Here is a 20,499-nt window from a genome sequence, read left to right as displayed (position 1 = left end):
TACACACATCGTATGTACACACGCTATATATACACACAGACACGTACGTGGGAGCATGTGTACTTGTTGGGTTTCGCGAGTAACATTCCTCCTGTTAGCGCTGTTAGGGGCGGGGGACCCTGGGGCGGTGCGGGGCTCTCCAGAAGTGCCAGGAGCACTTGGCTCCGCCGGTAGATTTCAGTGGGAACGAAGCCCCCAGTGCAGTAGTGAGGAGCCTGAATCTCTCCAGAAATCAGTCTGGGGTTTAAAACACAGACAGGCGTTGCGCACGCTGCTGGACTCCCCCTTTCCCTTGGCGCAGCGCTGAGGAAGATGAGCTCTCCCCGGCCATGGGCTCCGCACACTTCCCCCGGTGCCGGGGCTGCCTCCGGGCCCTCGGCCAGGGCTCCCCAGCGGCCCCGCGCGGTCCCGCCCCGCCCCGCCCCGCCCCGCGCGGCTCCCGCACCGCCGCGTTCCGGGGCTGGCGGCTCCTCCCGGCAGTGCGGTACCGCGGCCGCCATTGCATCACCGGCACCGCGCGGCCGCGCCCGCACCCCGCACCCCGCACCCCGCACCCCGCACCCGGCTCCGCGGCAGCGGGGCAGAGACTCGCGGCCGGCTCGGTGCTCCGGGGCCGCACCGGCAGCGCCGCGGCCCCCCGGCCCCGCGCCGGGCGCAGCGCGGAGGCGGCGGAGCGGGGCGGGATGCGCCGCGGGTGACGGGGCAGCCGCAGCCGCGCACGGCCCCGCGCCCGCCATGGGCCCCGCCTGAGCGGCGCGGCCGCGGCCGCCCCCGGGCCCGCGGGCCGGGCATGGGCGGCGCGGCGGCGGGCGGGCGCTGAGGGCCGGGGCAGCAGCATGGAGGCGATCTGGCTGTACCAGTTCCGCCTGATCGTCATCGGCGACTCCACCGTGGGCAAGTCCTGCCTTATCCGCCGCTTCACCGAGGGGCGCTTCGCCCAGATCTCCGACCCCACCGTGGGCGTGGATTTCTTCTCCAGGCTGGTGGAGATCGAGCCTGGCAAGAGGATCAAGCTGCAGATCTGGGACACGGCCGGGCAGGAGCGGTTCCGGTGAGACCCGCGGCGCGGGGCCGGGGGCGGCGGGCCCGGCTCGGGCGGGGGGCCCGCGGCCGGGTGAGGCGTGTGGAAGCGAGACAAAGCAGAGCCAAATTGGCACCTTGTGTGCCCCCCATCCCCGGGACCCGTGTCCAGGTGGCCGCCTGCAGGTGTGCAGGTGTGCAGGTGTGCAGGGTGTGCAGGTGTGCAGGATGTGCAGGGTGTTCAGGTGTGCAGGGTGTTCAGGTGTGCAGGTGTACAGGGTGTGCAGGTGTGCAGGATGTTCAGGTGTGCAGGTGTGCAGGTGTGCAGGATGTTCAGGTGTGCAGGTGTGCAGCATCAGGGTGTGCAGGATGTGCAGGTGTGCAGGTGTGCAGGGTGTTCAGGTGTTCAGGTGTGCAGGTGTGCAGGGTGTTCAGGTGTGCAGGATGTGCAGGGTGTTCAGGTGTGCAGGGTGTTCAGGTGTGCAGGTGTACAGGGTGTGCAGGATGTTCAGGTGTGCAGGTGTTCAGGTGTGCAGGTGTGCAGGATGTTCAGGTGTGCAGGATGTGCAGGTGTGCAGGGTGTGCAGGGTGTTCAGGTGTGCAGGTGTTCAGGTGTGCAGGTGTGCAGGGTGTTCAGTTGTTCAGGTGTGCAGGTGTGCAGGGTGTTCAGGTGTGCAGGTGTGCAGGTGTGCAGGGTGTGCAGGATGTTCAGGTGTGCAGGGTGTTCAGGTGTTCAGGTGTGCAGGTGTGCAGGATGTGCAAGGTGTGCAGGGTGTGCAGGTGTGCAGGTGTGCAGGTGTTTAGGTGTTCAGGTGTGCAGCTGTGGCTGTCCAGGAGCAGCCCCGCTGCCGCCGGGAGGGATGCGAGGCCCGAGGCAGCGCCGGGTCCGCGCTGTGCCGGCCTGGAGGTGTCCTTGCAGCAGCGGATGCCCTGGCGGGGAAAGCGCTGCTCCCCCCGGTGCCGAGGCCGTGCCCAGGATGTTCCACAGCCCAGCACTTGCGCTGAGGCTCGCGAAGCGCAGTGGAATTTGCGTTGTGGTGCTGTGCTGCGACAGCAGAGCTCAGCTCTCCGTAGGACGGGGAAAGGTCGGGACAAAGCTTTGGCTGTGGCTGTGCAGAGATGACAGGTGCTTTCTGGAGAGTGCCATGCCGAGCGCTGCATGGGCACAGGCGATTTGGGAGCTTAAGCAGCAGTAACCGAGTCTCGATGAAGTAAAATAAAGGCAGCAATGTGGGACCATGCCAAGTTTCCCACAAGACTGTATGGGAAAAACAGCAGTCCTGGTTGGAGCAGCTCGGCCCCAGCCAAAGAGGGGCTCAGACCTGCTGCTCAGACTGTGGTCATTTTGAAGGCGTGTGAGTGTACCCGCAAGCTCCTGGCCTCCTGTTTGCTTGTATTTTTTATGTCTTTAACCCTGATCCACTCCTCCATCCTGCTCCCTCTGGGATCACTTCCTGTGTTTCACATCTCCATGCAGCATCACGGAGCTTCTACTTCTGCGCTGCAATGACTTGCCTGAGCAATGTTTTGGTTTCATTCAGTAGATGAAAACTCCCCTACCCCACCCCTCTCACCACCTTCCCTCTCATCTGTGGCGTCTGGTCCAGGATGTGCAGTAGTTGGGTCTTACCCACTGACAGGATTTTCCTCTGATACCTTGAGGCCTTGCAGGCAAGGAGCTGATGCTTCATTCTGCTGAGAGAGGAGGTGCTTTAGCTTGCAGTTGCATCAGCTTCCAGCTTTGGATCTCTGGCTGAGCTCTATAGAAAACACACCTGAGTGCTGTCCCCTGTTCTGCCGTTGCTGTGAGGAGCAAGAGCTGTCGGATGGCTTCAATTTCCTTCCTTTTGCACATTAGGAAGTCCGAGGCCCTGGAAGCTGCTTGCCCTCGGTGCTGGGGCTGACCTGGCCCTGGTACTCAGGCTGTCAGCATGATGAGCTCTGACCTTCAGTGCAAGGGCAGCGGCACTGCTGCGGTGGGCAGCAGCCTGCAAAGGCAGGAAGGGTGCAGGGGGCAGGAATGGTCAGTGTCAGTAAAAAAACCCCACTGTGCAACTTCAAAATGCCCTTGCCAAAGTGCAGACTTGTGAAAAGCTGGAGCAAACCCAGGGGCCTTTATAGGGCACTCTGAAATGTGAAAAAAAAAATAAATAAGGTAAAATATGATTTGTGTTTATCCCTTTCAAATCACTCTTAGCCCTGTGACAAATTGTGACCCACAAAGACAATTCTTGGGCTCCTTCTGCAAGGAATGTTTTTTGGCCAGAGGCAGGAATTAGCTGTTACTGGAGTAAGCCAAAGCCCCTTGGACTTGTCATAGGCAAGAGGCACAATGGAGCAGGTACTCTCCAGAAATCTGAAACTTTTTTTGTCATTTGTCAAGCACAGGGAATTTCTTAAGAGGGAAATCTGTAAGAACGAGCTCCCTGTTTTCAGATTTGAGCATTTCCAGTCTGCTTTGCATAGTTCAACAGCAGCCCCATGAGCAAAACCACTGTAGTTATTTTGAAAACACCTTGACATTCTCTGAGCAGCAGCTGTGTGACAATTTTGCTCTTCCTGACCGCCTGTTGTGAGCTCTTTCACTCTCCATAAATTAGTAGCAACTTCTGTGCAGTCAAGGCTTAAATTACAGTTAAACATGTGCCACTCTGTTTTGCCAGACCAGGCCCCAGAACACGCTGCCTGGGGCAGTGTTGGGGCTGCTTTGGAGCTGTAGAAGAGCAGGGTCCAATTCTTCTGGGATCCAGCAGGTTTTACTCATCTCCTGTTGCTCAGATACTGCTATTCCCTTGTCTGAAACGTGATGTTGTGTAATGCTAGCAAAAGCAAAAGCCTGTGCAGCCCTCGCTCCCTGGAACGGTGTCCCACCACCTACAGAAGAGCTGTTTCCTTGCAGCCAGCAGCTCTCCCTTGGCTGAGAGGGAAACAGGCATGGACCCTGGCTGGAGGGGTCCCCACCACGGGTACAGAGCAGGGGACAGTTCCCAGACAGAGACGTTGCCTGCAGGTTAAAAACTTGGCCAAAGTAGGTGCAAGTCCCTGTACTGCTGTGCATCAGTGTGTGTGGCAAGAGAAGGCAGAAACCTCAAAAGGGAACTGGGGAGGGATGTGCAGCATGAAGGCAATATGATTTGCCTCCTGCAGATTGGTGAGGAAAACAGGTGTGGAAAAGGCTTTAAGAAAAGGCATTGAGACCTTCACCTAATTTTACCTTGAAGCAACATTCAGCTTAGATCCCATCATGTCTTTCAGGAGTACCTGAGGCATTGTTGTTGCTGGCAGGAGGAGCCAGGGCTGATGGCACAGAACACAAGGGAGAAGCAGAAATGTCTGTGACAGTGTGGGGGTGAATTCAAAGTGCCAATATCTATTTGCAGCTGGCCAGATAGCAAAAGGCAGATCTAGTTCCCTCAGTGCCAAATGTGCAGAGTGACTATTGTTCCTAAGCCAAACAGTTGGACAGGAGAAATTATCCAAACGTAGCCAATTATGTTTTTTCCCCTGCTTCTGGCTTTCTTCAGTTCTGTCTGTGAATTTTTACCCATCACTGTATATTTGTTGATGAAACAATTCTTGAAAACTAGTTCATCCTTTCTTGAGGAAATTTTGGCAGATACACACACTACAGGACCAAACAGCACCTAACAACAGTCTTGCATACCCAAAAAAGACTGTCCTAAGGTAAAAATGGAGCAGTGCTTGCATTATTCCAAAAGGAAAGTTCAGGCCTGGGTGTGAATTCCTCCAGGGACTGAAATTGAGCATTGCTTCTGGATTTAGAGCATATTCATGACTTGCAGAAACACCATTGTTCATCAGCTTCTTGGTTTTCCCTTGTGTACTAGCCACTGACCTGTAGCTCTGCTTAGCCTCATGGCCTTGCTTTGCTCCATCGCCCCATGTTTGCTCCTGGCTGCCTTGGGCTGGCCTGGCTGGGAAGAGCTGTGGGACATCTACTTCATTTTCCAGCCTGCAGTTCCAGGGTCTTTTTAGCGACTGTTTAAAGTCAGTATTTGGCAGGAACATGACCAGTGTTAGTGCAGATTCTCCTTGGAAGCTCTTGTATTATTTTGCTGTTTCTCGGTTGGTGCCAGTAACAGTAACGGTGTCCTGTCACTGCAATGTCACTTTAATCTGGTTGTGTAGAGGAAGAAGCTGTAGGGATGGGTGAATGCCCCTATCCCAGGGCCCTGGGTATATGGAGGGGAGCTACAACCCCATGGTCAGCCTTTCCAGATCTCTGACCTCCTGCTTTTACGTGGCTGTCAGAGAGCGGGTGTTTGGTTTCAGTTGAATCCTTTGATTTGTCACAGTGCTTCTAAACCAGTGGGTTAGATGAGGTGTCCAGAGAACTGACGTGGTGTGGGGTGGGACTCAACAGCCAGGGACATGAAGAAATCTATGAGGGAAAAAGTGGTGGTGGGGATTTTGAAGAGAGCCATAATCAGTGGGACAGTTACCCAAGCATGAAATCTTTAAGCCAAAATAAGTTTTCCTTTTAAATGACAATCTCTACAGAGCACAAGCTGGAAGTTCTAAGACATTGCCTGAATGGCCTTCTCTTGCCCTGTGTTCTGCAGGGTAGACAGGGTGTTGGTAATGCTGCTTTCTTAAAGGACAACTATTCAGACAGCTGTAAGTTAACACTGCTGTGGCTCCTTGGCTTGCAGGTCCATCACCAGAGCCTACTACAGGAACTCGGTCGGAGGACTCCTCCTCTTTGACATTACAAACCGCAGGTCTTTCCAGAACGTCCACGAGTGGCTGGAGGAGACCAAGGTGCACGTGCAGCCGTACCAGATCGTCTTTGTTCTGGTGGGTCACAAGTGTGACCTTGACACGCAGCGGCAAGTGACCAGGCACGAGGCGGAGAAACTGGCTGCTGCCTATGGCATGAAGTACATCGAGACCTCAGCTCGGGATGCCATTAACGTGGAGAAGGCCTTCACTGATCTGACTCGTGATATATACGAGCTGGTGAAAAGGGGGGACATTTCAATCCAGGAGGGATGGGAAGGGGTAAAGAGCGGGTTTGTCCCGAACGTAGTGCACTCTTCAGAAGAAGTGGTGAAATCAGATAGACGGTGCTTGTGCTGAGCTCCTCTAGAGAGGCGAGTGGTGATGAACTCTACTAACCAAACGTTCTTTACTAAGTGAACTCGGTGTGACAGAAGGGAGAGCAACAACACTCCCGTTGTGAATAGCCTCCCACATTGTTTTGGACACCAGGACATACCCTGGAAAGAAATGTTCTGTTCCAAATAACCTTTCAGATCTGGGGGCTACGAACCTGAAGGAGAGTGAGTGAGGGTGCATGTGGATGTTGTAAGGAGACAGGAAGCAGAAATGAGGGGCTGCACAAGACAGGAGAGGGTATACAGAGCTGAATGGGCTGGTACATGCCAGGGTACTGTACATGTTCTCTTTCAAGTAAACCCATAGCTCCCTGCTGGCTTTTGGAGCCACAGGATGGATACTCAGTCAAATGACAAACAGGCAGACAGAGAGAAAGCAGGAGGATATTTTGGTTTGTGTCAGCTATTTCTTTCCAGGAAGGTCTAAAGGCAGCACAGATACCATTTCCTCATAAGGTCAGTTCACAAGAGAAGTTTACTGACATGGTATGCACACTTCTGAGTTTTCTTTCTTATGTTCTTGAACCTAGTTTAATAGTGAAGAATATTTTGTGGGATTTAAAGAGAAAAACAGTAGTTATTTGATTGGTAATTAAAATTTAAATTATTCCTCCCTTAACAGTGTTTTTCTTGCTGTGCAGAACCAAGACTCTAAGTGGCAACTCTTGCTGCAGTAGAGATTACTCAATGCAGTTTTTACTCATTTAGTGCCTGGGTGAGTACCTTGAAAGTACCCCAAGTTCAGGGCTTTCCAGTAGAATTAAGTGATCAAGAGCATAAAGAGAGAACCATGTCCTCAGGTGTTATGTCTTAAGACTGGGGTGTTGCAGCCAGGTGGGACACACCATTTCTGTCTCAGTAGCAGCACTGTGCTGACCTTACCAGCCAGGTCACAAGGAGGGATGGAAAGGAGGGAGGGGAAAAAAGAAACCCAACAAAATAAAAAACTTGAAAAGCTTAACTCAGGTGCATCAGACATCCTAAAAGATGAGATTAGCTCTTAAAGAAGTTAAATAGCATTGAAAGCAACAGCTTCCATCGGTACTTTCTGCTGTTAAAGTGTCATTTTCTGTCTTGGCCTCTGTGGAAGAGAACTGGCACTGGGAAGGTGGAACACACAGCAGGAGTGTCTGAGCAGGTGGAAAGGAAAGCCTCAAGACACACTCAAGAGTTAAATTTGTTTTCCTCCATGTTTTAGTTTGACAAAAGAGGATCCATCTCAGGCTGGCCATCATGGGATGGCAGCCATGGTCACAAAAGCTGTAGGTAGGTGGATGTTTTCTGGGAATGCCATTCACCACTTAAAAGCTTTGCTTCTGCCAAATTTTAATCCAAGCTTTTGAAGTGCAATGGGGTGACTGTGATCCTGTAGCAAATTAGGGAACTTCAGCCTATTGAAAGTGAGCAAACAAAACTATAATGACTTTTTTACTTGTGTTTGAAAGCTTTATACACCAAACAGCAATGGGCAGGAGTGGGGGATTAGGTAAAAGCCACAGGAAGCATCTAGTGTTTATTTTTGGCCTCTGAGTAAAGGAAAATATTTGTTCCAGATTTTTAATCTTCCCTGTCTACAGAAATACAGGTCTTGATTGCTGTTGAGTTCAGACTGTTTCTCCTCCTGAGCCTGTTCTCACGGTTTGCAGCAGCACATGGGCAGGTCTGTGGTAAGAAAAAACCTGCAGTTCCCATACTGAAGCTGTAAAAAACCCAAACCCGCAGGAAGCCCAACCCAGCAGCCCAAAGCCTGAACACTTTTGTTTTTGGTGCTCTAGGAACAGTTTCTGTTCCTGGGCTCTGCAGGGGAGCAGCAGCAGCTCTGCACCTGCTGGGAGGGCACAGGGAGCAAATGCCAGGAAGGAGGTGGCAGTGGCCTGGCACTTCTTGGTGAGCTTGTCACTGCTTGAATGGGCTGTGAATGCATCCCACACCTCCTGCTAAAGGCCAGTGAATGCCAGGCTCCTGTGGTTGAGTGCCATGAAATTTAAAAAGTATGCCCTTTACAAAATCTGTTTCTGGGTGAGCAAAGGTGGGTGCAGGGAGCACCTCAGGAACCGGGCAGGGCAGAGTGCAGGGTTTGCTCAGACCAGCTCAGTCAGTTGCATTTCACAAAGGCAGGGACAGGCAGCACCAAAGGGTCGATTTCTTTGTTCCTGGATGGAAGTCCACCTAGCAGCTGCTGCTGGGCACTCGGTGTGTCTGGGGGTGTCTGGCTGAGGATAGCAGCAGCCCCAAGGGCACAGAGCCAGCGTGTGACATGAGGGGCAGTGAGGAATTGGATCAGACATTTTAGCAATAGTCACATTCTGTATTTCCCTGTGTGAGAGCCTGGCCGGAGGGGAAAGATCACTTTTCATGAGAAAGACAATATTTTATTTAATGGGTTTTGGACATTCCCTGTTACTGCTCCCAGGGAGAAATTCCAGAAAGCCTAACCCAGTAAGTGCATTCAGGCCTTCAGAGTAAATCTTCAATTTAAATACAGAAGTGTTGTAATTCTAAAGAGAAACAGTACAGAATAAAATGTACATGTCTTAACTACTTAGAGTTAATAAATTGTTATATTAAATGATAGAGAAATCATTATCTACATCTTTTTCTAATACCTTGCATTTTCTAGACAGCTTATTAAAATATAGGAAATGTAGATTCATCTGTACAAAATTTGGAATGTTTTTTCTAAGATGAAGAACTTATTGGATATGCTAAGAATTCTTTTCTAACAACTGGTTTTAATGCTTTGACTTAGAGGGACTTTAAGAAATCAGGTGGTGATACCTCTCACAGGGTAAAGGTCAGGAGCTCTTACACTCTAGGACAAAAAGAAAAAAAAAGCAAAAGCTGACTTTCTGTGGTCTCTACCACATGTTAAAAACAATCTGCATGTTAAACTGAACTTGCTCAGAACCTCCAGAATAAAAGCGTACTTTACACTGTCCTCGCTTTGTTATGCACTGTAACGAAATGTGAAAATAATGCTGTATTTAGCTGTCTGTATGTGACTGAAAATATGCTTGTATTTAGCAAAATGGTTACTACGTGATAATGTGAAATTCAAAACTTGTAAAGAAACTTTGGTGGTTTTTTTTCTTCCCTTTCCCCCCACCCATTCTCTTAGTGTGGTCCCTGTTGTGCATTCCAGCCAGGGCTGGATCCACCATTCCCAGGCACTGCCTCACAGCCACTGGACACCCTTCCCTGCAGAACCTGTCCTCTGCCTTGCTGGGAAAAACCAGCCCAGCTGCTCCGAGACAAAACCACCCCCTGCTCCCCGCAGTTGGAGCCACCACAGCCTTGGCCCCTCCAGGAGGCCTCTGCAGGTCTGGTGGCAGCGCTGCTGCACCAGCCAAGGGCAGAGCAGACCTAGGCAAGGATTAGTCGTGGAGCTCATCTGTGAGTTTTGGGGTTTTTTACGTACCTCTGATCAAACACACAAACACCAAACCCCGAGTTATGATTGCCACAGCCATCTCCCAGTCCCCAGGAACCAGACCCGTTTGAACACAGGAGCCATTTCAGCTCAAGGCTGGTACCCTGTCCCCTCTGACACGAAGCAGCAGCTTCCTGGCAGTGGCACACAGCGCTGATTTTGCTCGGTTCTGCTTTTGCTGTGCAAAAATGCTTAACTGGTCGTTTAGTTGTGCACAACAAAGGCAGGCAATTGCTGCCTTAGGACCAGCCAGGGGTGGGGGGGGAGCAGCACAGCCTGCTGGGATCTCATTAATCCAAATTGAAAAAAACTGTAAGAGAAATCAGGCTGTTTGCAGCTGTCTTTCCGTCACTGCTGATGCTAGAAAAAAAAAATGGAGAGCAGCAGCCTCTGGCCTGAGCAGTGTCACATCCTGCTGCTGCAGCAGATACCTGCTGGAGAATAAGGCAGGGCTCCACGTTCCTCTGCTGCAGCCAGAGCCACTGAAACAGCAGCATCGCCCTGGGGAAGGAAGAGACGAGCCCAGGCCCTTACTGGTGACCAGTGCTAAGGGTTTACCTGCTGTCTGCCCTCCCCTGCAGCTCACTTTTTGCCAGGCACAGTACTGGTAAATCACTTGCTTTCAGTCACCAATTCAGATGTGCTGACTCACACTCCCCCTTTCATTCACACCACGATCCAGCAGCCACACTTTTCACGTCTGCTGCTTCCACGGAATTTTTCACCCCCCCACCCCCCGGCCCAGTTAAGGGAGGGAAACATTACAGACGGTCACACATCACATTCGTGACTTTCACAGAAAGAAAAATGCACAAAAACAGCTGTTTGCTGCAACTGTTTAGTTTTACTATTTTAATATCATGAAATAAAAGTACAAAAAATTTACAGATATATTGTTTCTTACATGAAGACTGAACAGTTAACATTTGCATTTATTTTGCAGTGCCACCTGTACTTTCAGTCACAGAATGTGATTATTAGCCACTGACATCACCACTGAGCATTTCATTTTAGAAAGAAACTGCAAAGGAAGAGGCAACAATCTCGCAAGGCTTCGTAAGGACCAAAAAAATAATCCAACTGTACCACCAGAGGTCATGTTCCAGTCAGCCATCCTGATCTAACACAGGTTTCACCACCTGGGAGGCTGTGTCAGACACTTGGCCTGGACACCTGGGCCAAGGAGGGGAAATGGGAGGCTCTCACAAGCTGTAGGGCTCTTGGGTCCTTGTTCGATGCATTCCCCGAAATAACCAACGTGGGCACACATATGAAAAACAAGGGGTGAGACCTGCAGGCTTGAATCCCTGTGCTGCTCACACCTTTCTCACTGCTCTGAGGACAAATCACAAACTGCTGCATGTGGAGTGCTGAGAGCTCAGTAACAGGCAGCTGGCTAACCCCCAGTTAGTACAAGTTTATCCAAAGTGGGTATCCAGGAATGCCTGCAGACTGGTGCTGCCATTAACTGACTGAAAGTGAAACAAACCCCAGGATTCCACTCTATTTTTGTTGTTCCCTAGAACATTACAGCTGCACATCTTCTCAGCCCAAGTCAAAGTTAATTCCAGCAGCTATAAAGAGATGAAAAAGAAAAACCCTGCATTGCCTTAGCCTGTGAACATATCAGACTCCATTCTATCCATGCCCCTCAGCTTTTCAAACAGGCTTTCAGGTAGAAATTTATTTATGACGGACCAGTCTGTTCAAAATACTACATCCTTTGCTGGACTGTGTGGTGCCTTTTCAAATTATTCATTTCATGAAGCATGCATGAAACCAAATTTTGAGTTTACAAATAAATAAAATGGTGCTCACCATTACTTTTTATATATTTTACCATTTACTGAAATGCTGAAAGTAACTCAGTCCTGAATGAGGTTTGGGGGGTGTTTAAATAAAAAATACTTGGAAATTGAAACCACATTTAAAATTGGAAAAACTATGCTTTGTTTTTGGATGGGTCTTGCTTGTTTCTTCTCTTTACGTCCCAATTATAAACTCTAGCCATATCTGAGGGTGTGGAATTAAGGAAACAGCTCATGCTATCAGAAAAGAGAAAAAAAAAATATTCGTAAGAAAGGAGAAAAAGCAGGTTACAGAGCTGGCCACTTAATTACAACGGTCAGTACAGAAACCATTTCATGAAAGGGCTGACTTGGTGGAGAGCAACACTGGTAACTGTTGGTAACTGCAGTATTCGTATCATTACTTTAAAAACCTCCAACAAGATATTGCAGAGAAACACAATCTTAGTTCTGTCTAACTAATCTGCTGATTTCAGTCAAGCTGCCCATATCAGCTGTATTTGCCTCTTTCAGGCATCCCAAACTCCTCCAGCACTAAGACAGCTCAAGTGTCTACTTGAAAGAACAAGCAGCTGTGCTTTCATTAAACTAAATCTAATGCTTCAGTTAATGGCTACACTCACTGAAATAGTTTTTAACTAGAAAGTATGAAAACCAATCCCACACACCCAGGAGGGGGTTCATGACAGTATAAAGAAATTTAAAAACCAGTGAGCACAGCCCAGGCCAGTCCCTTGCTTGCTGCAGCAGGGCTTGTGCTTGGAGGCAGCTGCAAAGGGTGTGATGGGCAGCAAAGAACAATGCTCACATGCTCTAGAGGAAGGGTCACTGTGCCTTAAGATGGCCACCTGGGCACCAATCCCAGCTTCCAACTCACTCTGGAGTCAGTCTGGGGTGCAACCACTGCAGTAGATTTCATGAAGACACAAACACAAGTTTTGTTACCTCTCACACACCAACCTCCAACTAAGCCCTGCAAATACTGTTCCGTTACATTGCTAGGACAGTAAAGTTCACAGGTGCTACAGATTTTTGAGGCAGCCAGTTGAAAATAAAAACACATCAGAAAGTTGGTCATCACCTGGATGTTGGCTTTCGTATCTGTCTCCTCCCCAACATGAATGAAAAGGATACTGACTTCTGTAGTGGTGAACTGATCTCTGAGAAAATCCAGGTCTTCCTCTAGAAGATCGAGGTTTTTTGTGGCTGTTGACAAATTTTTCTCTAACAGAGCCTGAGCTTCATCAATATCATATTCAAGCATCACATTGGCCTAAAAAAGAAAGATTGATTAAAGCTCTTACTCTTGCATTGTAAGGGCTAAGCCCCACCAAGCATATTATAGGCTGTTCAAATCCTGTTAGCAACAGACTGTCCTGACAGGCCAAGACAAGATTCCAGACAATTCAGGCAATGTCCAAATCCACTTCAGGCCTCCACCCCTTCAGTACCTGAGTAGTAAATCTCCCTAGAGACTTAACTTTAAGTTCTCTTCCTATAGCTAAGCAAGAAAGGATTTCTTCCCCTGTGGATCACATTCAGCCTTGCAGGTATTAGCATCTCATCCTCACTGTATTTCAAAAGTGAGAAACTTTACATTTCTTAGCAGCACCTTTCAGGTGCCACACAACTCTAGAAACAGTTTTTGCTGGATTCAAGATGAACCTCTGTGTGGCTCTGTGTGGAACGCTGACAAACTGCTGGCACTGTCAGTAACAAGAGCTACTACAGGTATTAGAGATACAACAGGTATAAAAGCCCCCTCTGATGCTGTGGTGATGGGTTTTAATCCACACATGGCTGTTTCAGTAAGAAGGTACCACAGGACAAGATAAAAGAGCAGTATCAGGTGAAAATGCACCAGTGAAGCTTTGTCCTTTTCAAGAATGAAGCCACAGTCTGTGACTGACAGGATCCCAAAGAAGGCTACATGAGCTGTCAGAGCTGGAAAATCTGTTCTTGAAAGCAAGTGGAGGACAGAGATCCCCAGTAACAGTGACATGCACAGCCTACAGAGTGTAGGCAACAAGCAGGACAAAGGCAGGAGGCTAAGAACACCTAAACAAAATGAATTATGTGTGGCATTTAATTACAGCTTTTCAGTGTGAACTGTCAGTAAGATGAACTTTCTCTGATGTTCTGTTAGAAAATAAACCTGGGATGTTCCATGAAAAGTCAGTGTTTATGAACTCTGAAGACAAGTCTCCTAATAGCAACAGGCATAAGAAATTTTTTTTCTTTTTATGATAGAAGTGGGAAAGGTTGGTAGCAACTGTCCAGTTAGTCTGGATAGTTCATGTGTCAACAGTGTTTCTGTTCTAACCAAGAGGTTTTGTTTGGCAGCCAACACTGGGATTTAGGAACATCCATGATTTAGAAGTCTCAAAATAAGCATCAGTAGGTTAATCTCCTCATAAAATGAAGCCTCTAAATACAAAATACTCCAACCTGATAGTGCTTAAGTACTTAGGAATCTGGGTTGTGAATGCTGATCCCAGCAGGCTTTAGTGCAAAGTCCACTCTAAATGCTGGCAGATACCTGTGAGCAACAGAAATCCCATCTTTCCCTGAAAAGGTGCATGAAAAGGGAAAGCAAGATGCTGAATACAAATAACATAGAGAAGATGGGAAGCTACTTGCCAAACTAAGTTATTTTGCTGGCACATTCAAATGCCAGGCAATGGCATTAATTTGAACCAAAAAGTGACAGAAATTATAAGGGCAACACAAACAAGCTTTTTGGAAAGAACAATCCAGCAAAAAGACAATTCTCTAAAGTCTTACTGTTCAGGAACCAAATAGAATGGAACAAGAAATCTTCACTAACACACTGTGCCGGGTAGATGTGCTCTGCTGCCAGGATGCAGCACCACCATGCCCCCATCAACAGAATCAACAGCCAAAACTCTCTTTCACAATCCTTTTATAAGTTATTAAAACAGTTTCAGAGAAAGTTCCATTTTACTTACCCCCAACCACAAACAAACTTTATCTGTAGGAGGAACTGAAGCTTTGCAGTAAAGATTATCTGCCAATAAAAATCTGGTTTCCATTGGATGTGTGGAATCCTTAAGACAAACGATAAAACTTACAATTGCTATTTTCACTGGAAACATGTTAAAGACGTAAAACTCAGAATAAGGAGCACACTTTTCTGCTTTCTGCCATTGATACAGTATTTACTTGTGTGGAATTCTACATAACTTTACTTCAACATTAAAGTTAGAGCTCCAAGAACAATACATTTTCAAAAGATATATTTAAAAACAATACAGAAATCTCTATAAAGAATGGAGATGAAGTCAAAGCTTTGCTGCAATCTATACACTATTAAAAATGAAGTCTGCATTACAAACATTAACTGTTTTGAACTAGCTTTCAAAAAGTACTACATACCTTTAAAAATAATTCTGTTATTTATAAAGGCATATTAAGTGTGCTCTCCAAAACATTTCTTGCAATGTGTTCTGTTAGGGTGGAAAAGTAGTTAGCTTTTCTCATACTCATTAGATATTCAAAATAATTTACCTTTTTCTTCTGCATGTGTTTTAAAATTTCTAATGTCTGTTTAATTTCAGGAATCTGACTTTTTAGCCTGTGAATTAACAACAGTCATAATTTATTATTTTACAGAGACACAGTTTCCTAAACAAGTGATCAGTTTTATTATACAATCCACCCTCCATTTTAAAACTTGTTAACAGCTTCTTCCAGCTTACAAACACAGGTTTGAAAGACATGGCACGTAAAGGCAGCTCAGCTCCAGCTTCACCTGCCCCTCACAACACTGAGGCTGGCTGGCTTTGGAAGCACAGCAATGCACTCAGCTTTCACATGGGAACAAGCCACAGTAACAGTAACAGACCCCCTTGTACTAAAATGCACATTCTGCACAGCTGTAATCTCCCAGGGGACAGGGAAACCTCAGCAGAAATACAGGTAAAACAAAACAAGTGTGTTCCCTCTGAGGTTCATGGACTATTCTGACAGTGAGAGTCACAGGACTCTGCACTGTTCAAGCAAAAGCTCTCCAGAGCTGAGGGCATCACTCTCCCTGACAGCCCTGGCAGAGACACTGGCATCCCCACAGCCTTCCTGGCCACTAGACTTATTATTTAAAAAAACAGAACTGTGCTAAACATTTCCCAAATCTGCAAAAATTACAACTTACCTCCTTTTCTTCTGAGCAAGATTAAGTTCCAGAAATTTATACTTCTGATACTGCTCATCCAACTTCTTAAGAACTACATCTGCTGTTTCATTTCCAGGCTGTTTCATAAAAGAATCTACGTCTTCCTTTAAGGGGAGAAAGAAACCCTCAGTGTTAGAAGAGCTTTATGGAAATCCTAGACACAGACATGCTACCATCTTACTAGAGGGTGATTGAAATGTAAACAAACTTCTTTTTTGAACTGGAGTACAAAAGCTTTTTGTTTCTTTTCTTAGTCTCTTCGTTTCCCCCTCCCTACTTTTTTTTTTTTTTTTTTTTTTTTAATTTTTGTAGGGAACTAAGGGATAGGTGCAAGGATTACTTCATAACCATATTTGTGAGAATATTTGAGCACCATATTAGTGGTGCTTTCAGTCCTGGCTGATGTCAAGTGACACCTTACAGGGGTGGGTTTCCTACCTGTAAAGCAGGGATAATGCTTCTCTGTGGTTAACCAGATTATGAACTATTTTGGATAAAACTGATGAAGGAAAAGAGCCTGATCAAGCATGTTGTGGCAGAAAAAGATGCAAAGTGGGGAAAACTGAGGTATCTGCTCAGACAGGCACTATTGAAGTGAACAGCTTAGTTTCAAAAACTCCTTCTAGAGTTAGCAGGAAGCCACAGAAACCTCTAGAGAAAACTCCAGCCAGTCCTACCATCAACCGACAGTGAGAGCCACGGGACTGGCAGGAAAAGCTGCCAGAGAAGAAAGGCCTGAGCCAGCAAGGGTGTCAGCCTTGGCATGTGCCTCCTTCAGAACCCCAGGAAGCAGTTCATCTGCTGGGGGCCAGTGTTCCCAGCTTCTCAAAGGTACATCAGGCCAGGGATCAGCCACGTGTTTCTGGCCTGGCCACCACGTACATACATAATTCCAGTGACCCCACTCCCCCACAGTTCTGCCCTTGTCTACACAGCTCAGTAAAATCTGACAGAAACCCTACCACAGGCCTCTTCAGCTCCTCCTTTTGAAGTTGGTGTCTCCATTCCAGATGTTTCACACCAGAAAAAGACTCTAATATGTTACTAAAGTGATATCAGACATGGAGCTGCTCCCCCTCGTTATGATGCCTTAACTCTCTTGGCTAAAGAAACTTAGTAGGAAATTACTCAATCTGGTAAGAAGTCCTTGCCTTCCTTATCATTATGGAAATCTGTAGCAGAACAGGAACTCCACAACCTACAGCAGGTAGCACAGTCCAGATGGTGGATCCAAACTCAAGAGACCACACCTCAGACTGTCTGAAAAATGCCTCAAGCTACTTCACAGTCCAGGAAGCATTCCTGCTTCTGGATAAAGCTCCCAGAGAAGCCTTCAACAAAGAAAACAAGGATTAGGTTTGGGAAAGTGTTGTCGAAGGCAGGCCTGAGGATGCTGTGAAATGAAACTCCCTCTTGTGGAAGCACCTCTGCTTGTTTAAACCACCAAGGGCAGAAAGCAAAAGCAGGTGGGCAGCAGCTCCCCTCACACCGTGCCTGGCACCCAGCTCTGCCTCAGCTCCCATCTGTCTGTGCACAGGGACAGGACACAGTTCACATCCTCCTGAAACACAGATGCTGAGAAGTGAATCCAGAAGTTAATCCAGGCCCCCTGTATACTGGTGATCTCCTTGCACTACATAATGTTCCAAGACAAGGTGAGCTCAGATTTAACCCCAAGGTTTTCCAGCTGGGGCTTCCAAGCCTGCTGGTCAGGCTCTTGTCCACCTCCCCATCTGCAAGGCTGAGGCACAGTCACTTCTTTAAGCTTGACCAGAACAGCTCTGAGGCACAGCTGGCTGCCAAAGCCATCAGGATCCTCACTTTGTGGTGTATTGCACAGCACCTTCACTGCAGAATTCTTACAACATGTACAGGTTCTCCAAGGACCCGCCAAAACTCATCTATTATCTTTTTAGGAAGAAAATTCAGTGGCAAAGCACCATTTTGCAAACTTCAAGCCAAGCCATAGCAATATTCTGTAGAAGCCCTGAAGTGCAGCAGGGCAGTGCAGTCCCACATGTCCCTATGGTTCAGAGTAATGACCCAAATAAAGAGCTGCAGGCCCTCACTCTGCAGAGCTTCATCACCTGGGACATGTGCAGAGAACATGCCAAGAGACACCTTGCAGTATTTGCAGCCCTACATCCTCACACCTGCTGAAGGAGGCAGAAGAAAGAAGGCATTTTATTTGGAAATGTCTGGGCAAGAGCTCAAAACCACCATGGCTGAAACTTCTGTTTTAAGAGTTTGTTATCCAGCAAAATCCTGTGTCTTAACACTACTTACTCTGAGTGCTTAACATCATTTGAAACCTAGAGAGGGAAAACAGTATACAGAACAACTGCCTCAGAGAAGACATGGGCCATAAATTGTGTGAGGAGCCTCTACTGAACCAAGACACTTACAGAAAACATTTCTGAAGATGAGATTCACAGTAAGACTGCCCATGCAGCATGAGGAGGGGAAATGCTAAGCAAGAGATCAGCAAGTCTTTAAATGTTTTTGAAATAGAAACCTATTTTCTGAACTAAAAAGAGCTCTAGTAAAACCTACCCTCAAGACAGCAGTATTTTCACTCTGCAGAGCAGAACACCATTACAACTTCTCAGCGCAGGCTTATTTTGAATAAAAGAAAGTCTATTCTAACATCTACTTCCAAGTACTCTATGATCACCATTGAAGATCTCTTCTACAGACACAACTGTATGTGATCAGAGCACCAGTCAAAACAGAATTAAGAAGCTTCCAAGATGTTCAGATCCAGAGATTATGAAGATCCACAAGGTTTTGAAGAACTGAAAAGAAGCACAAGACTAAGGCACAGCCCCAGCACTCTTGATACCACACGATACAGCACATAAGATACGTCAAAGACAGGTACTGAAAGGAAACTACATGGAACCAAACACAACAGCAACAAAGGCAGCCACCAGCACGGAATGAGGGATGTGACAGGAGCCCTTAAAGTGTTTGCTGAGGCTGTTTATGTCCTGCTTCCTGCCAGGGTGGCCACTGCACTGCAGAGTCAGCAGACACCACAAGTCCTCCTCTGTCAGGGTCAGTGAGGTCTCACAGGGCAGCTGAAGGCAAGGCCCTTCCCTTTCACTTTCATCTATGCTGGTCTCTCATGAGGCATGGGAGTTAGCTGGAAGCAGCAATGGTTTTCCAGCCCAGTAAGGATTTGCCAATTATTGTTAAAAATCCTTAAAGGAAAAGGAGGAACTGGATCACTGAAGGTAAATGCACCATACATGTCTGGTCAGGTCCTTTGTCCAGACAAGACACATCGGCAGTACAAGCAGTACATCTAGAAACACCAAACTGCAAGCCAAACAAATTTATCTCTATAAAAGCAGTTGTATCATATGGGGGACATCTAATACCCAACACTTCCCAAGATCCCCAAGACAGCTAGATACAGCCACTGTGATCAATAGTTATTGATCAAAGGAAATAAAACAGCAATCAAGACCGTGTACCAAGAGTGAAAGTGGACAGATGATTGTGAGATTATATCACTGCATAAGTCACTGGTTCCTGCTTTTCAATCCCTCAACAGAATCATCAAACCCTCAGTACATCAGTTTTTAAAGCTGGATAAACAAGTTCGGCCTGTTTCCCAAAGATACACATTTGCTGTTTTTCAAGAACAGATAGGCGCTTTTGAAAAGTGAAGCTTCTGAGCAGTGTAAAACTTGGTGAAGAGACGAAGACGCAGGGAACGGCGCCTGGAGCAGGCGCGTTACTCGCGGGGCAGGAGCGGCGGCGGGCTCGCCCCGCACCTGCCCTGCGTGCGGCACAGCACCGGCACCAGCACCGCGCTGCTCAGCGCGGGCGGCGGAGCTCGGCACCGCGCCAGCTCGGCATGAAACGGGGCGGCTCGCCCGGGAAAAGGCCCACGGCTGAGGCCGCCAGGCGCCTCCGCCACCCGCGCCCCGGTACCGCCCGCCCGCCGCGGTGCCGCCTCACGGGGCCGGGCCCGGCCGGCGCAGCGCAGCGCAGCCCTCGCTCCGGCCCCGCTCCCCACGAGCGCCGCCCCGGGGGTGCCCAGCCGCTCTGCCCAGGAACAGCGCCCCAGGGCCGCCGGCCCCGCTCACCACGAACGCCGCCTCAGGGATGCCGAGCGGGCCGCGCTTCCCGCCCGCCGCCGCCGCCTCGCTGCCTCCGGCCGCCGCCATTTGGGAACGGACGGAGCGTGCGCGGCGGGCGCCCCGCGCCGTCACCGCGTCAGCCGGGCGGGCGGCGGCACCGCCCCGCGGCCGGGAGGGGAAGGGCAGGAGGGGAGGGCCGGCGGGAGCCCGAGGGGTGCGGTGTGAGAGGGGAGGGCCGGCGGGAGCCCGAGGGGTGCGGTGTGAGAGGGAAGGGCCGGCGGGAGCCCGAGGGGTGCGGTGTGAAGGGGAGGGCCGGCGGGAGCCCGAGGGGTGCGGTGTGAAGGGGAGGGCCGGCGGGAGCCCGAGGGGTGCGGTGTGAGAGGGAAGGGCCGGCGGGAACCCGAGGGATGCGGTGTGAGAGGGGAGGGCCCGGCAGCGGGGGCTCCCTGGGGTGACAGGCTGCCCTGTCCCGGGACGGAGATGTCGCCGATCCCACCCTCTGCTTCTGCCTACGGAGGAAGCGCCCTTGTTTCTACACGCAGCTGCTCTGGTTTCCCACAGCGTAGAGGACACGCCAAAGAGCAAAGGATCAGCAGCGGGCTCACGGGGCGCCGCCGCTCCGGGCACGGACGGGCCCTGCAGCCCGCAGCTCAGCGCGGCTGCCCGGCCCTCCGCGCTAGGATGGAACACGAATGAACGATTTAGTAGTACAGGCTCTCAACTGAAAACGTATCTCTGAAACCTAAAGAAACAAAAATACAACTATTAAAACGAGAATTTTCTGATGTAGAAGGAGCACCTACAGCAGCAGGCACGTTTC

The 20,499-nt window shown here is 48.9% G+C and overlaps 2 protein-coding genes across 2 annotated transcripts; one reads left to right on the top strand and one right to left on the bottom strand.

The window, feature by feature from the left end:
* Positions 1 to 762: 762 nt before the first annotated feature.
* On the top strand, positions 763 to 9,230 carry RAB39B (RAB39B, member RAS oncogene family). The gene is made up of 2 exons (XM_021547829.3): positions 763 to 1,051; positions 5,694 to 9,230. The coding sequence occupies exons 1-2, from the start codon at positions 837 to 839 to the stop codon at positions 6,118 to 6,120; spliced, it is 642 nt and encodes a 213-aa protein (XP_021403504.1). The 5' UTR covers positions 763 to 836; the 3' UTR covers positions 6,121 to 9,230.
* Positions 9,231 to 10,412: 1,182 nt separating this feature from the next.
* VBP1 (VHL binding protein 1) lies at positions 10,413 to 19,789 on the bottom strand. Its single transcript, XM_021547830.3, has 6 exons — positions 19,686 to 19,789; positions 15,568 to 15,692; positions 14,925 to 14,991; positions 14,366 to 14,464; positions 12,531 to 12,669; positions 10,413 to 11,601 (listed from the first exon to the last, which is right to left on the bottom strand). Exons 1-6 carry the CDS (start codon positions 19,764 to 19,766, stop codon positions 11,531 to 11,533), a joined length of 582 nt encoding a protein of 193 aa, XP_021403505.1. The 5' UTR covers positions 19,767 to 19,789; the 3' UTR covers positions 10,413 to 11,530.
* Positions 19,790 to 20,499: the final 710 nt, after the last annotated feature.

This window comes from Lonchura striata, chromosome 4A, assembly GCF_050655825.1.
Source record: "Lonchura striata isolate lonStrDom1 chromosome 4A, ASM5065582v1, whole genome shotgun sequence".
NCBI lineage: Eukaryota > Metazoa > Chordata > Aves > Passeriformes > Estrildidae > Lonchura > Lonchura striata.
Note: the sequence above shows the minus strand (reverse complement) of the source record. Positions and strands in the feature narration are given on the sequence as shown.